This window comes from Magnolia sinica, chromosome 17 (assembly GCF_029962835.1).
Source record: "Magnolia sinica isolate HGM2019 chromosome 17, MsV1, whole genome shotgun sequence".
NCBI lineage: Eukaryota > Viridiplantae > Streptophyta > Magnoliopsida > Magnoliales > Magnoliaceae > Magnolia > Magnolia sinica.
The window spans coordinates 11,164,052-11,182,222 of NC_080589.1; the positions used below are offsets into that span (position 1 = coordinate 11,164,052).

Here is an 18,171-nt window from a genome sequence, read left to right on the forward strand (position 1 = left end):
TTCCAGTTTTAAAAGATAATCTAGATTATTTACCATATATATAATGCTCACATATATTTAAATCAAAAATTTTAAAAGCTGGAATTAAACAACGATCAGATAGTACCTTCACGCCCCGCTCGCTCATGTGACTTAGACAAGCATGCTACACACTTAAAGACTCGGAATCTGCAATAGCTGTTGCCGCTCCACCTGCTGAAGTGTTCCCGATCAACCTGTAAAGGTTATCGTGCCTTTGCGCTCTCATGATCACGACTACCCCTTTTGAAACTTTAAGGACACCATCAATTCCAGTGAACTTGCACCCTATAGCCTCGAGTGCACCGAGAGAAATCAGACTTTTCTTCATATTAGGAACGTGCCTGACGTCAGTCAAGGTACGCTCCATCCCATCAAACATCTTGATGCTCACCGTACCAATAGCCATAATATTATAGGTATTGTCATTGCCCATAAAGATCTGTCCACCATCGCATTCCTTTTAACTGGCGAACCAACTCCGATAATGAGTCATGTGATACGACACTCCTGTATTGAGGAATCGCTCATCTCCATGATTGTCGTGCAAGTCTCCGATCATGGACACAGACAGTACATCGCTACCACTTGTCTCTTCATCAGATGTGACAACATTGGCCTCCTTGGAAGAAGCCGCTGAATTTTCTTTTTTTCACTTTAGGATTGGTACAATCCTTCTTCATGTGTCTGATCATCCCACAGTTTCAGCAATTTAGTTTTCCTTTGCCTTTGCCCATGAATTTGGATATATGTCTTGAAGATCTTGTACCTCGCTCAGAATTCTTGTCTCTCGTAAACAGTGTATCGAAAGATGTCCCCATGTCACCGTTTACCTTTCTCATGGCCTTCCATTGAAGAGTTAAGATAACGATGTTGACACTCAGGGTTTTATTTGCGGTGCACATTGCGTCTTTAAATAACTCATACGATGTTGGAAGAGAATTCAGTAACATACATTCTTGTTTCTCATCTTTGATCACTTCCTCCATATCCAGTAATTTGCACACCAATTTATTAAAGTTGCCGATGTGGGCCTCTAGATCTCCACCCTCTGCTATCTTGAAGTTATACTATTGTAGCTTCAAGTGTAGGCGATTTTCAGAGAATTTTTTAGTATAGATATCCTCTAACTTCGCTCATAACTTAGTTGCAGTTTTCTCCCTCAAAAACATTATATAGAACCTCATCCGTGAGACATAAATAGATGGAGGCTAAAACATTACTATCAAGAGTCTCCTATTCTTCATCTTTCATACTCTATTTCTGCTCCTCAAGAGCCTTAACTTCGCATTGCTTGGTTAATAGACTAATCATCTTAATCTTCCATAACTCAAAATTATTTTTTCCTGAGTACTTCTCAATATCAAACTTGGTGTTTCCCATTGATGTTAATCCTGCAGATCTAGATTTGTGCCCCAACAATTGCTTTGATACCACTTATTGGGATTTGTGCTGCGAAATCACACAGATATGGATCTAGGACAACAATCCAAGAGCACCAAGCCAACACAAGAGAACACAAAGATTTAACGTGGAAAACCCTTTCAGGAAAAAACCACGGCACAAAGTGACAGAAATTCCACTATGAAATAAGAGATTACAAAGATAGAGAACTTACCCGGTTTGAGTAATCCTCAAACCTCACCTTTCTCACTCCTTAAAACCCTAGAGCCCCCTTTTAGAAACCTTATAATGCCTTAGAATTCCCTTAGAATCCATCCCAATCTCGTATATGCCCCTTTATATAGGTTTAGAAAGAAGTCAAAACGGAATAGGAAACAAATTTCGCAAAATCTGCGTAAAACCTTCGATGACATCGAACTAGACATTGAACTAGCTTCGATGTCATCAAAAAATGACCAAAGTATGTCTTGGGGGGGGGGGGGGTGGATGGGATTCCGAAAAATTTGATGGCATCGAGTTTGCTTCGATGTCATCGAGCGCAGGTAGACAGATTTAAGACATCTGTCAGCAACATTCTCAAGGCTAGATTGGATGCTATGACGAGGAGGACTTCATGACAACCAGACCTTGATCAAATATAAAGAATGGTGCCAAGATTGACAATCCAACATCCAAGGTAACTGAATCCACTTCTGCAAAAGAAGTGGAAGTCGAAGCTTTGAATTTGGAGGATAGTTAAGAAGTGTAAGAAGAGATGATGTGTATTCAAACACAAGTCACCAATCACGTGTAGGCGTTCACCATTAATTGCCATTAAAGCTAAAAAAGATGTACTTGTAGGAGAATAATGCCTTCGATTTTAACCGAGGACTGTTTGATGCAACTAATCAACCACACAAGCAGTTGATCATAGATCTGACAAATCAGGATGTTCAGATTGTAATGATTGATGATATGGACCAAATCAATGGTATGATTTATTAGTTTTTTGTTGGTTTTAGGGCTGAATTAAGTATTTAATAAGGTTCTTAGTGGGCCACCCTTAGGGTATCATATGATTTTAGAATGACACAAAAGTGTCATATGTCATAACCTATCGAGTTTGCTTTCAAATAAGCTTAAGATCATAAAATTTTGATGGTGTTTGGATAGGTTATGACCAATTTACACAAGTGCCATGTAGTGCATTCAAGAGCATCTTGGTCATTTTATTTTTGTTAGTTCTTTTTAAAGCCTATATAATGCTATGCTTTGACATGTTAAAGAGGGTAAATTAGAAATGATATATATATTCAATTTGGAAGAAGATTTGAGAAGGGTTTTGGTGATTGCTAACACTTGGCTAGAGGATTGTTAGGATTCTCCCTACCATCTTGTTTTTTTTTTTTTTTTCATTTGATCAACTTGCACCCCCTTTGGGATTGCATTAGTCAATAACCAACTACATAATCCTAACTCAACCCAACCTGGCGACAAAACACGACCCAAACATGCTAATACAGTTGGACATCGAGCCAAGCACTAAGATACGCATAATGATATCAGTTCTTTGACAAGGTTGCTCCAAAGTAATCAAGTGAAGTAGAATAATGACAAAATCATGTTCTTAGATCTTAAAAATGGTATAATTGCCCACCTACAAACCTCTCTTTCGAGATCAACATGTGAGAGAATCAAATTTTGCGATTTATGGACATTTAACTCTGAAAAAGAATGGATATCTTGTGAAATCTTCATTCCAGTCACCGAATCAAACACCAATCACCTCCGATGGCATTCTGCATAGGCATGCTGAGGCCCTAAAAGCAATGGTAGGAGCAACATTCTATAGACCTGATGAACGGTTGGCATACTCTTGAACCAATGCTGCGAAGAGCGACTGGCGTTCAAGTAAACGGGTTGGTGAGTCGAATTCCTTAGCCAGTCCTACAATGCACATGGGAAAAAAAAAATCAAAGATATTATCTCTCTGTACATGACTAGAAATGCAAGGATAAAAAAGATATCTGCTATTAATCATTTAAAACAACCAAACCATGTGGTATGAATGGATATGAGAAGGATTTTCAAGCAATTGAAAGGGCATTTACATAATTTGGGGGAGGCTCCGTCTGCTAAAATGAGGTTTGCTACAATACCCACCATGGCTAAATTCATCGGATCTAGGATCATGTTAGCTGATCCAAACCATTGATATGACAATACACAATCAATGGTCGTTGGCTCGAAAATCTTCAAGATGGAAAGACCATAAACTTTTGATAAATGGTCCACAGAACAGCGGTTAAGGAGCCAGTCCATGTTCAAAGGAAAATAGCTAAATGATCGTAGGAGCTGAAATATTCCAATTTGAGAGTCCTCTTGGGCATCTCCCATCCAAAGTAAGGAACATCATATAAACCGTTCAGATCATTCAAACATGACACCAGATCCAACAGCTATAGTTCCCAAATATTCCGGGGCTACATTCCTAAACTTCTCCCAGGCCTGATTTTGCACCAGGGCATGTTCATGACAGGCCACACCTATTGAACAATAATCTGACACGTGTGGCACATTGGCACATGTGCCAAGAGTGTCTAACGGGTCCCATTTGCATGTCTTCGGCGGACGACATCATATTAAACATTTCTTAAATCTTCATTGACAGTGAATGGCATATTAAAGCCCGTGCTTTTTGTTACCAGAGACTGCCTACTCCGAGGCAACTGGATCGAGTCATGATGAATTACTAGGTTTCTAAACTGAGTAGGCGTTTTTTCTTCTTTTGAATAATAAACCAAGGCTAGGATTCCAATGCATCCTCCAATGTGCCAAATCCAAAAGATCCAGACCATTCATCGGGTGGACCCCATTTTGTTTACAAAAAAAATAAAATAATAAAGATGGTCTGGTAATCAGGTGGGCACATGTGTACTAAAAACTGGAAGTTTGAAGAAGAAAGAAAGGACCAAAGGTCCACATGTGACCTACTCGATTACCAGATCAGCTTGCTTTTGGGTCACCCGACATAACTGGTGTGGCACAACTGATGAATGGCCTTTAGCATGGTTTTCTAAACCAGTTTCCTTTTTTCCATTAAATTTATGGTTTGTTTTAAACTTTTCGGGTGTGTTTGATTGCACCAAATATCATGTATTTCATGGTGTTTCACAATTAATCAATCTATCTTGATGAAACCAAACACACCCTTCATTTTCATTTCATATATTATTGTTGTTGTTGTTGTTTTGCATCGCTGAAAGAAGCATTAGCACATACCTGCATCTATAACCAAAACTCTGTCACAGTCCATGACTGTGGGTATTCTGTGAGCAATGCTGATAATCGTACATTCCGAGAAGTCTTCCCGGATGATCTTTTGAATAACACTGTCGGTTTGTGAGTCTACTGAAGCAGTTGCCTCGTCCATGAACAAAATCCGGCTATGCTTCAACATCACCCGTCCCAAACAAAGGAGCTGTCTTTGTCCCACGCTCCAATTATCACCACTATCAACCACTGCAAAAATGCCAAACATGAGCTAAGAAAATTAGCGACAGAGGAAAAAAAAGTGCAACTGGTTTCATCAGAAAATCACTTCAATTATCAAAAATCTTTGGATGTGTATTTTTTTTTTTTTTTTTTTTAAAATTATTGTTTAACTTAAAAAAGAGTTTCTAATTTTGCTAGACTGATTAGAAGTAAAACAAACTGAGAAATGCTTTCCAGGTAATGAATTAATGAGGACCCATGGGGTTGTAATCCAGATGTGTGGATCATGGTTTGGTGATCCAGGTTGCTGATCTGACGGGCCCCATTGTGGACCGGAGGATGTTCAAACAATTCTCCATGATTGGAAGATCATAATTCGTAAACTTTTGATAAGTGGATTACAAACAAATGGTTAAGTGTAAAATGCAATGGTTGGTGAAAATGGCCTAGGATCTTTCAATATGAGAGGGTTTCGACGCATGGTCCATCCTTGGCAGAGCTTCAGCACATCAATGCTCTGTACCACCAAAACATGGTGCCCCACTCGTACAAAGTAAGGTCTCAAGGACACTATACAATGTTTTGTAGGTTTATCAGGAACTTAGCACTTCATTGCGACTTTATCGTGTGTGGATTTGGAATTATTAGTAGATACATATAAACTCCAAACCTATCACACTTGTAGGCTACCAAGAGAATTTTGATATAATTTAAATAAATAAATAAATAAATAATAAAAAAGAGAATTTTGAGATACATTAAAAGTACTCAAAATCATGGTATATTTTGTGCACCTGTTAGCTGTTACCAATTCAGAACTTGACAGATACACAGACAATGATTAGGCAGGAGATGTTGAGAAGAGGAAAAGTACTTTCAGATTTGGGTTTCATCTTGGTTCAGGTGTGTTCCCATGGTCATCAAAGAAAGAAAAAGGTAGTTGTATTCTTGACCGCAGAAGCATAGTACATTGCAACTGCCACTAGCGCATGTAGGTGGTTTGGCTAATAAGGATACTTAGTGAACCGAATCATTTGCAGGAGCATCCTACGAAGATCATGGCATTAACGAAGAATCCAATCTTTCATGGTAGAAGCAAACACATTGATATCAAGTATAACTATATACATGATCTTGTGAAAGAAAAGGAGATAGAACTCGAATTTTGCAGATCCAAAGATCAGACGGCGGATATTTTTAAAAAGGCATTGAAGGGAGAAGATTTGTCCAAGTTGAAGATTGTGAAGGGAATAAGAGAAAATCAAGGTTAGAGGACGCTGTTAGAAGTCAAATAAACTTGATTTCCAAGTCTTAGTACAACTAAGATTACAAGTAATTGTTATTTTGCTTTTTTAGTAAGTTTCTATTTTAAGTTTGATTCCAAATTGGCTTTCTATTTTTTTTTTTAAAGTGTGAGTGGTGTTGCTTTAGAGAGAGAGAGAGAGAGAGAGAGAGAGAGAGAGAGAGCAATAAAGTATTTTATTTTTCGACTCTTGTAGAAGGCTAGTTCTCTTAGAACTAGATGTATGGCTCGTTGATTCAAGTTGCCGTAACAATTGTAGAGGTGGGGTTTTCAAAGCCTACAAGACGCACAATTGGACTCTTTGTTCATAAGAAAATCAAATTATTATTTGCACAGGTGAATGATCACATATGCTGAAATATATGGTACCATTAGATGCAGTGTGTGGGGCCCACCGTGATGTTTAAGTTCCATCCAACCCATCCATTAGATGTGAGGCCTATATCCCAAAATCCAACCTGATCCATGACTCAGGTGGGCCATGCCAAAGGGAACAATGAGGGACATTAGGAGGGTGACACCCACCATAGATACTTTAAGATGGAATGTGGGGCCCACCTTCTTGTGTATATGCCACCCAACCCATTTATCTGGTGCACTCCACCAAGAAGGGACACACTAAAAATCAATTCATATAGGTTTTATACATCATGGTACATTGCTTCCTATGGTGTCCCACTGAGTTTTGGATCAGGATGGTGCACCATGTGCATGGTTTGGAGCCCACAAATCATGGACAGGCCCCACAACTCAAAGGTTGAACATATGTGATTAGTCCCCTATTTATGGTAAGTTTGGATATTTCTGGTTCACATAACTTACATGATTCACCAGTGCCAAAATACAAGTGAGATGTATGGAAAGCTCCACACGTCTCACTTGTGGTTCAAGGCATAAAAATGGAATCTGGCTTAAAAAGGATTCCATTTTTTCTTGAGCAAACATGGGAATTTCATTAGAAAGGGAGGAACAAGGATTCCATGTTCGGCGCCACAAACGCGAATTGCACCTTCTTGGCTCAGGATCCTTGCAAATGGCATTTGGCACTACATCCCAAGGCTACCTTAATCGAAACGGTGCAATGTATTTCTGTCCCCCTCAGACTCCCACGATTTTTCTCTACTTGAAAGAAAGAAAGTGTAATACCTAATGAATCGAGTTTCTCAGGCTTTCCAGCTACCACATCTTTTAGCTGGCACCGTTCAAGGCTCTGCAAAAAAAAAAGAAAAGAAAAAGCAACCGCAAATGATTTCATTGAATGTGGCATTTCTGTACAAAAAGAGAATTCCTCTTCATTCTAAAACTAGCTTACTCCACACAAGCTAACAAGGCATGTCATGTTATTGTTGTTTGTAAATGGAGTTGCAAGTATGTTCAGTTGATGACAAACACATCAAACTATATTGTGTAACAATTAGGTTGAGGAGCATTTGGATGTAGAATTGAACTGGATTGAAATGACATATTTGATAAAGTGGACATATCCAAGTTGTATTTAAAAATAAAATAAAATTAGAATGCACACTGAGGGTATGGGCTCTAAACTGGGTATGATACTTTCTAGTTGTATTGCAAAGAATCAAAATCTTGATTGAAGGCTAAGTCCTCATTATGATTCATGAATGGTAGAAAATGTCATTTTTGTCAATGTTCGCAATTCGATTTACTTGTGCATCCAAAGCAAGCCTTAATCTATTTCTTCCTAGTTTATCTATCTAGCTATCTATCTATCTATATAATTATAATTATTTCTTCCTATTCAAAATGTGTTTCTCATGAAATGCTTCCATGTGCACACATGCAAATGGACCCAAGTAATAGAAAGTTGAATGAAATATTTTGTTAGTTTTCTCAATGCAGCCACAATAACTACCTTTAGGCAATGTTTGGAAACGATGTATTCCACACCAAACAATGGAAAGGAAACATTACGCTTTTACATACTTTGGATTCTTGGCACAAGAAACTAGATCAATATTACTTCTTAAAAAAAGTTCAGAGTATTGTAAGAGGAATATGGGATATTTGCAATCCAAACAAGAACTCATAATTGGAATCTATGTTTTAATAGTTCTCACGGAAATTATTATTGGATAGATTAATCTTTTTTCCTTTCTCTTCCCATAGGAAGTCAATTCCTTATTAGACATCAACTACACGTTTATTAAAAAGAACATATATAAATATTTCCTTTTATTTCAATACCTTCCATATCTCGTCATCTGAATACCGACCAATAGGGTCGATGTTGCTTCGAACAGTCCCTTCGAAAAGAACAGGTTCTTGAGGAATGATCCTGAAGCGTGACCTGAGATTGTGGAGGCCCAACTTGCAAATGTCGACTCCATCGATGATTATTTTCCCTCCAGAAGGCTCAACCACCCTAAAGAAAGCTTGTATCAAAGTCGATTTCCCACTCCCTGTTCGACCAACAACTCCAACCTTCTCTCCTCCTTGAATGCTGAGAGTAATGCCCTTGAGAACTAGAGGAGTGTTTGGTCGATATCTAAGCTGCATGATTAATCCACATCACTTCATTTTAGCATGACTATAGAAAATGTGCCAAGTGAGGATCCTTCATATACTTCTCATAAACTTTTTTATGTATGATCTTTCTAGCATGACATAATGGGATGGATGGGTGGATTGTAGCGTGGGACATGGCCTATAACTTGATCCACATGATCTTCTCCATTGTTTCCGTGGGGTAGTGGGAACTCATGGGAGGAAATCATAGGTTCTGAAATCAAGTCCATGGTCCCAAAACTTTGTAGGTCAGACTTAATCTTCAATGCAATTTGTGGGGCCCAACATGATGTGTGCTTTATATCCAATCTGTCCATCAAGTGTGGCCCATCATTTTCTCTTGGGCGCAAAAAAAAAAAAAGAAAAAAAAAAAGAAAAAAGAAAAAAAGAAGCCTGATGACCCTAAACTCAGGTTGACCACCTCAAATTTTTTGTTTTTTGTTTTTAAAACAAGACTACATCAACTACATAGTTTTGCCATCCGCTCAAACTGAAAGGGAAATTCTACATGATAGCTATAAGACCAGCCATGCTTTATCAGACAGAATATTGGGCAGTTAAGGAACAACACATTCATAGGATGAATGTAGCTGAAATGAGGAAGTTGAGAGAGATAAGTGGTAGAATGAGGAAGGATATAGAATTAGAAATGAATGCATTCGAGGGAACTTAGGAGTGGCACCAATAGGTAGCAAGACAAAGGAAAAAAGACTTAGATGGTTTGGTCATGTGCAACGGAGACCAAGAACTGTGCTGATTAGAAGCACTGACTTGGCATGGGTTAAAATCTCTAAAATGGCAAGGGGAAGGCCCAATATGACATAGGTGGAGGTAGTAAGAAAAAACATGATGACCTATGGTCCAACTGAAGTTATGGCCCTTGATAGAGTGGAATGGCAGAATAAAATTCATGTAGCAGACCCCAATTAATTGGGATAAGGCTTAGATGATGACGATGACATGACAATTCAATCTAATCCATTCAAAAAGATGCACGGGTCCCAGCATGATGAATGAACATCCCAAAAGTCGGGCCATTCCAAAACTCACATGGGCCACACAATTTGATTTTAGAGGTTTCAGATATGATTTTACACTGGTCCACATGAATTTGGATCTACCTGCTTTTTAGGCACCTAGGAGAACCTGAGGATCAAACATGATGGACAGATTGGATGTCATGTACACATCACAATGGGCCTCACATTGGCTTTGTAGTGGATCCAGCCTCTTTTTAAATATCTAGAGAAAAGGTAAAGTCTAGAATTTAAAAGATCAGATTATATACCTGCAAGGCTTTGAGATCGACATCGCCCTTGGTGGGCCAATTTGGAGGAGGAAGAGAGTCTTTGATCTCCCATGCTGCTTCAGAGGGTATGTTTGTGAACTGCTTCATTCGCTCAACTGAAACCATCCGATTCTCCACAAAGCAACTAATCCATATTGCAAAAAACAACGCACTGTTGAGAGAGAGTCCGTAGGAGAGAGACAATCCAACGTATTCTGCAATATTCAAAATTCGAAGTCAGTTCCTGCAAAATGGAAATATCAAGATTTTAAAAAGAACTGAAAAGCCCACTGCCTTTTCTGCCCTCAGTCCATGGGTGCTATCCTAAAATTAGATTGGCCCACTCATCTGGTGAGGGACAAATTGACTTCAAATGTAAAGCATTGGCTATAAATTTTCTAAGCACCCATTTCTTTGTACATCTGGTCCAATTGAAATTCCCTGTGGGAACACACTATGAACACCCCCACTACCACAGACATGTGAGACGTTGGTCATTTATGGTAAGGGCCACCATATGGGTTGAGGATCATCCAAATGCTGCCATGATTGCCCCACCATGGACGGTCAGAAACTGGACCACGGGAGTAATTGATAAAAACCATACTCTTAATTGCTTTCATGCATGGACATGAATCAAAGCATCAATAGATAAGGAACATGGTTTTGAATTTTCATGTAAATACCAGGCTTGACTATGCTGCTCGGCAACAAGACCATGAACAAAGCGGAGATGCAGAGGATGAAGCTCCCAATTAGCTCCAGACGGAAACCCAACCACTCGTTGGATCCATTGTTGTGGAAATCCATACGTAGATTTGCATCAACCTTTTCTATATTCTCTTGACAAAACCTTGCCTGCTTCTTGAAGCACCGGATTGTCATGACTCCAGATACACTCTCCGAGAAATGATGAATAACAGGTGCTTTTGTGATTGAATCAAGGCGAGTCAGTTCACGCGAGGATGCGAGATAATATCCCTGCAGTAAAACACAGACATTGTTAAAGATGGACCTCTTTCACTGGTTGCACATTTCTCTTAGAGGGTTGTTTCATTTTATAACATCTACACTAAAGATTCAATGTATGAGCATGGACCACCACCTTCTTAAGGAATGGACCTGCTTGGGTGGGTTCCCACATCCTTAGCAGGTGGCTGGCCCCACTCATCACCATTGTCTGATTGTGATCAGATCCATGAGTAGAATAAGCAATAAAACTCAATCATGATTGACGGCATACGTACCCGGTACCAGAAATTCAACCAAGCTAGTGGAATTATGAGTATAATTGTGGGCCAAGCAACCTGACACGTGATGGCGATAATGCTAAGCACTGTGATGTACATCGAAACTGTAAGACCCACAAAGAATGGGAGGAAGATATCAATGTTAGTTTGGTCTGTTGATGCCTGAAACAGGAGTAGAATCGAAACATCCTTTGATCAGTACAGAGACATTTGTTTATAACAGTAGCGTCAGTAATGTAGTGCTTCAAAACAAAATAAATAAATAAAAATAAAAATTGAATTTTGCTAGTCCCACATGTACCACCAGTCTACATGCATGCCTAAATGCAGGCAGGTGTGCCGCTTTGTGCCATGCGCAAGCTGCTCATCAGAAAGAGGCCCCACCATGAAAATGACCGGGCCTAAAAGTCACTCTTGTTCACAAATGGGGCAGTCCTCACATGCAGGTTGAATATGGACAATGGGCTAACCGACCGTTCTTTCATAGACATGGGACCCAGCTGATGAACAGAACATCCTATTCTTTTATTACCATCTTAATCATTGCTTATTCAAATGATTGCTTGATATTCTGCACTACACTTGAAATTTGAATACCACAATATGTATGTTTTGGGCCTCTTTCTGCCACATTCAGTTGATTTAGAGAAAAACCTTGATAATCTGGCAGAGTGTGAGGATGATATGCAGGCACTTAGAAATTATGCAGATATTGCACCCATGTCATACAATTCAAATTAAACCATTTACATTATGGTTTCCAGTTTTTAGATGGATCATGAATCAAACATCACACTTATTTGATTTATCCGAGTATCAGATTGGTAGACATTGATTGGACGGTTAAAAATGAAAAATATCCAGTGGTCTTATTTCAAGGTGACACTGGGCTCCACAATTTAACTGGTTTAATTTGAGTTAATGTATGCCGCGTGTACAATGTTTTGTTGCCTGCATATCAAGCATCATACTTTGCCTGATTCTCATATAACTCCCATTGATATGATGGCTCAGATTGAAATAGTAAACTATCTCATGCGCTAATTGGGATCGGGGAAATGAGAACGTGAATTTGAAAAATTCATGAACTCATCAAATTCATGGATTTGCATTGGACTAGGATTTGGAAAAATTCAAAGTCCATTGTTTGGGAATCAAATCCATCGATTTGGGGAGCATATATTGCAAGGGAACAACTTCCATTGCTTTTGAGAGAGTCACTCATTTTGTGGATTGGCTTAGTTTTTGGTTCTTTTGGGGATTTGGATTTGCACCAAAACCCATGGGTTTGTGGGGGAGTGTATTTGGGAAATCCAAGGATTTGGCAAATCATGAATGGAAAACAAACAGGAGAGATCTGAATCTGTAGATTTCCCAAATCCCCCAACCAAGCAGACGGCCATTAGAAAGCCTTATATAATAACCAACTGAAATTGAGAGTAATTTTTTTTCCCTCCTATATCATGAAGAGGGAGAGTGATCTTACCCGACTCAGAATCCTTCCAGAAGGCGTTGTATCGAAAAATGACATGGGAGCATGCAAGAGGCTGTTAAGAATCTGCTTGAAAATTTTCTGAGCTGTTTGGAGCCCCATAACTGCGAGGAGAAAGGCCCTGATTGTCACCAACACAATCGAAACTGCTGCAATGATACAATATACACGAATGAACAAGACTGGCTTAAATGAGGCCGCGTCTGACGTCTCGAATGCCAGCCAATAGTCACTCGCCAAGAGGGCCAACTGCCATACTAGAGAAATTCCCAACACCATCAGCACACCCCACCACCCATAAGCCTCTGTGATGTACTGCTTGTAAACGAGCCAGCTGACATTGCCGGTCTCTCTCTGCTCATCCTCTATGAGCTTGGACGTCCCCTTTTCGGTCCTGGGCGAGTCTACGGACCCATTTTCCCCATTGGATTGGCCTTGATTCATAGCCGGCTTAAATGCATTTGGTTGTTGCTGATTGTCAGTGGACATAGTGTTGCCCTTCTCTACCAGCTCCATGGAAGTGTCATGGGCGGCGACGAGCACTTCAAAATCCGTGCCAGATCCTAGCATCTCGTCATACTTTCCTGATTGTACAATCATCCCATCTCGCATCACCTGATTTTTTAACAGCACAAAGTACGAAAAAAAAATAAGATCACAAAGCAAGAAAAATCATCTAAATGCCTGTGAATGGTTCAAGTTGTAAGTGATTGTTTGTGTTTGGATAGCCCGTAAATTGTTTTAGTCCTGTAAATGGAGAGCCAATCTTTCCATTTATAGCCGTTAGGCTGTAAATGGAGAGCCTGTTAATGAAATCTGAACTTTTTGCCTAAATGAAATAGGGTAAATGCTGTAAATCATTTACAGCCTGTAAATGATTTACAGGCAAAAAAGGTCATCCAAACAGTGTGAATGATCTACGTATAAATCATTTACAACTTGGCCCATTTACAGGCATCCAAATGACCCGTAAGTGTCAGAGGATGGATACATATTTATAGTACAGTTGCAATACAATTATAGACAGGTGGATTTTGGTATGTGATTACCTTTTACAATTATTGCTTAATACTTGTATACTAGTTATTCTCAACGTAATACAACCAAGTATCCACATTGTAGCCTTAATTTACAGTAAGCTTCCAACTGAAATATGTGTTTGGATGCACTATCAAATTGCATTGCATTAACTAGTCTAATGGAAGTGTGTATGATCAGATTGTGATTTCCTTAGAATTCATATGGAGGGTCTCATCAACAAATTTCAGTTATGTTAGTTTCAAGTCAGACATGAAAGATATATAATTCCAATTTGAGGAGACTTCCTTATCATGAATACTAGGAAACGTTACTAATCTAGTTATTTATTCATTAAAGTGAATTATCGCAACTCAATCAGCTGGTGAATTCAAATGCAAACTGGGCCTGTTTGGAACATGGGATTAAATGTTATGGAGTTGCATTACGTGGAGTTAACACCAATTATCGCACAATGATTATATGTCTGGAAATACCATGGCATTTTGACCATTCCATCTCATGTTTGGGATCAAAACACTATATTAAGTGAAACCTGCATTTGATGGACCATGGAATTGTAATCAACGGACCTGACTTCACAATTGATGCTGGTCACTTGTATGCATATGCCACTCGATTGTCATGTGTAAAGGGTGCATATGAATGGACAGTGTGGATAAAAATACACATCAGCGTGGGGCCCATAGGTGTAGTGAGTTTTGAAATCCCACTGTTTCTTCTACTGGGGCCGGGTAATATGATGCCCGGATTAATCCAATCCTTCATGTCGTTTCCAAATGCTGGATGTAGTTTACATTGGACCAAATGCTATTCCATACCACCTAATCCCATGTTCATAAAAGGGCCTTAGGATCACGACTTATTTGCAATGCTGCAGAAAAAAGAAGATTTGTTGCAATGCAGCTTCTCTATGTTTTACTCTAGGAATTTAGTATGAGACCCATGTGATCATCATCGCAAAAAACAGGAAATTTTGCACATTAACTGACTATTTTTCCCATGTGCTTTTCTAGAGCCCAAGTAAATCACATTCATCCTTAATGAAAGTTGGAAAAGCAATATCTGTCATCCTCACCTCAGGATGATGAGACATAAGCTCTAATAATCTTTACGGCTCAATCACAAACCTTATATTGAAAGAGAAATGATCACCTATAGGTGCACTGTCACAGCATTGGTGGTGCATTTTCAGCCCGCCCCCCCCCCAGTCATCCACTGGTTGGACGGTAAATTAGTGGTCGAATCAGCATATTTCTAAACAAATAATTTTGATTATTTGTGCATTTAGTGTTAGTTTTTGACAAGTTAAAAATGATGGCATCTCCAGTAGAATCATGTTTGATGGGAGTGAGTTATTCTACAAATTCCAAGATGCAGAAACATCACACTCACCAGTATGAGATCGGCATTGTGTAGGAAGTCTACTTGATGGGTCACCAGCAAAATGGTCTTATCTTTGAGAGCTCCCCTTACACATTCCTGCAACAAATTACTCAAAATGCTAAGTTGAATAAACCAAAGATGGAAAGGCATTTTATTTGGCATGCTTTGAAGCATTTCAGATATGTTGTGTACATCTGTGCATTTGTCTCAGGACCCTGAAATTCTGCAGTAAAAATGGCAATCAGTGTTAGGCCATGATTGCGATAAAACATCAAAGGTTGTTTGGATTTGGGCAAAGTTGTGTCCTGACGAATAGTCATGGACAACAATACATGTCCATGTTTTGTCAATCCTCTTGTGCATGAAACCAATGTGCTTTTAGACAAGTAGTCATGGACCGTAACCCCTTAGACCATGGATCGAGTGTCTTTGGTGAAGAGGTAGAAGTGGACTTACTTGTCAATGACACTATAGTTTTGGTGCACATGAGGATCATATTTATCTAAGCACATGCTTGATGTGTTTATATGTGCCAACATCAATCTTCAAGCACTAAAAATGTGGCAGATATGTCAAACGTTCACATGCACATGTGTAAGTGTGCTATCAACAAATCTTTAAATTCCCCACATGTGAAACAATCTATTTGTTCATGATCCAGGGTGTTTGACAAACAAGAGATAAAAGAACTAGTCCACAACAACATTTCCATGACTAGCTAGCATTGACAGCATGCCATGATGGCTAGTCATGACACAACTTTGCCTGAATCCAAACAGGCCCTAGGGGGCGCATTTGAATGCACTATTTATTCATTGTGGACTAACTTATTCAACCTGTTCACACAGCAATGGGTTCATGATCATGATCAAACAGTGGTCATTTCGACTTGCATAGAAGTTCAGTGTGGTCCAACTCTAACTGGACCAAAATGGTACTACTGCTACAATACCAACCATAATAATCATGTGATCAATGGCCACAGAATCATTTACAAATCAAAATAAACAGCAGCAATATGTTGTATTTAGATATATTATCTAGGGGTGGCAATGGGCCTGACCTGCCTCTTAGGTGGGTTGGACCAAGCTAAATGGGTAGTGGGTTGGGCTTGGGTTAGAAATGTGCTAATTTAAAGTAAATGGGCCAATAGTGGTCTGGATCCTACCCGACCTGACCCACCAACATAGCTTAACCATGGTCTGCGCCATGACCCGACCCAATCCGACCCAAAACAGGAACCAACTTAATAGACAATGAGTATAGATGCATACACATGATGCATGTATCTAGGACTGGGCATATGCCTTTAGCCTCATATTCCATTCCGAAACTTGAGTGTGGCTACTCCGACGGTTGAGCGTGAGCCTGACTCGATTAAAATTAAATGGGTTGCGTCGGGTTGGGCTTGGGCTTGATGAGTTTTAAGTGGGTCGGGTTAGGACAAGCGGACATGGTTGTGGATTGTGTTCGGACCGAAATTCATGGCTCATAAATGGGCCAAGCCCTGACCCCACCCATTGCCACCCCTATCCTATCAAGCAAAAGAAAAATCAAGAAATGCAAGTGACCTTGAATATTTCTGGGCCAGTATGGGCATCGACGGCGCTGAAGATATCATCGAGGAGGTAGATGTCACAGTCCTGATAGACAGCCCGGGCAAGCTGAATCCGCTGCTTCTGGCCACCACTCAGGTTGATACCTCGCTCTCCAATCTCGGTCTGGTCCCCCAATTCCATCATTTCCAAGTCCTTCTCCAGGCAACACACCCTGATTGCCTCCTTGTATCTTGCACTGTTCATGGGCAATCCGAAGAGTATGTTTTCTTGGATGGTCCCGTTCTGGATCCATGATGTCTGGGCAACGTAGGCAGTGGACCCACAAACTCTCACCTGTATGGAAGAAAGGACTTAAAATGGTCATGGGGATGATTATTATTATTATTATTATTATTATTTAGTTACTATGTATGGCTAAAAATGTTGCCATGGATTCCTATAAACAAAAAATACACACATGTTAATGGTTATGAAATGGCAAATGGTATATGCACCAGCTACATCAAATGCATTACCAGCACGCATGGCCATAATTCTAAAATTCAGTGGGTCGACTCAAAACAAGGCCGAGTCAACTCGACTCAGCTAGATTTCTAGCTAGGCAACCTTTTCTACCAAAAGCAAGAACATGCTACCAGCAAACAATTAGCAACCTTTTAATTCTATCTGTTTTCGAATGCAGTAAATACTAAAAATCTAATTATTAAAACATCCAGTTAAGTGTGTTAAAGATCCGGCTTGAGTCTTTAAGTTAATCTGACCCAGCAAGACATCGACGGCGTGGATGTAATGCACGTACATCACGGTGGGCCCCACAGTCAGGGATCCACCGAAGCCGCTCCCCTACCGAACAGTCTTGATCTGGAATGGGTTTTGTACGGCAAGTGCAAATGGACGGCTAAATGAAAAATATCCAACGGTCCTAATTCACAAACAATGATCCAAGAATCAGGGGCTATAATTTTTCAACAAATTGGAGGCTAAAACATTACTATCAAGAGTCTCCTATTCTTCGTCTTTTATAGTTTATTTCTGCTCATCAAGAGCCTTAACTTCGCATTGCTTGGTTAATAGACTAATCATCTTAATCTTCCATAACTATTTTTGCCTGAGTACTTCTCAATATCAAACTTCGTGTTTCCCATTGATGTTAATCCTGCAGATCTAGATTTGTGCCCCAACAATTGCTTTGATGCCACTTATTGGGATTTGTGCTACGAAATCACACAGGTATGGATCTAGGACAACAATCCAAGAGCACCAAGCAAACACAAGTGAACACAAAGATTTAACGTGGAAAACCCTTTCAGGAAAAAACCACGGCACAAAGTGACAGAAATTCCACTATGAAATAAGAGATTACAAAGATAGAGAACTTACCCGGTTTGAGTAATCCTCAAACCTCACCTTTCTCACCCCTTAAAACCCTAGAG

At 39.6% G+C, this 18,171-nt stretch overlaps 1 protein-coding gene across 2 annotated transcripts; it reads right to left on the reverse strand.

The window, feature by feature from the left end:
• Nucleotides 1-2,924: 2,924 nt before the first annotated feature.
• Nucleotides 2,925-17,095, reverse strand: LOC131230311 (ABC transporter C family member 14-like). 2 transcript variants are annotated; one of them, XM_058226168.1, is made up of 10 exons: nt 16,751-17,095; nt 15,189-15,275; nt 12,750-13,370; nt 11,261-11,425; nt 10,700-10,994; nt 10,014-10,228; nt 8,405-8,710; nt 7,346-7,409; nt 4,684-4,923; nt 2,925-3,348 (listed from the first exon to the last, which is right to left on the reverse strand). In XM_058226168.1, exons 1-10 carry the CDS (start codon nt 16,979-16,981, stop codon nt 3,248-3,250), a joined length of 2,325 nt encoding a protein of 774 aa, XP_058082151.1. In that variant the 5' UTR covers nt 16,982-17,095; the 3' UTR covers nt 2,925-3,247. The 2 variants fall into 2 exon arrangements, with proteins under 2 accessions (XP_058082151.1, XP_058082152.1); XM_058226169.1 differs by lacking the exons at nt 2,925-3,348; nt 7,346-7,409 and having other exon boundaries at nt 4,719-4,923.
• Nucleotides 17,096-18,171: the final 1,076 nt, after the last annotated feature.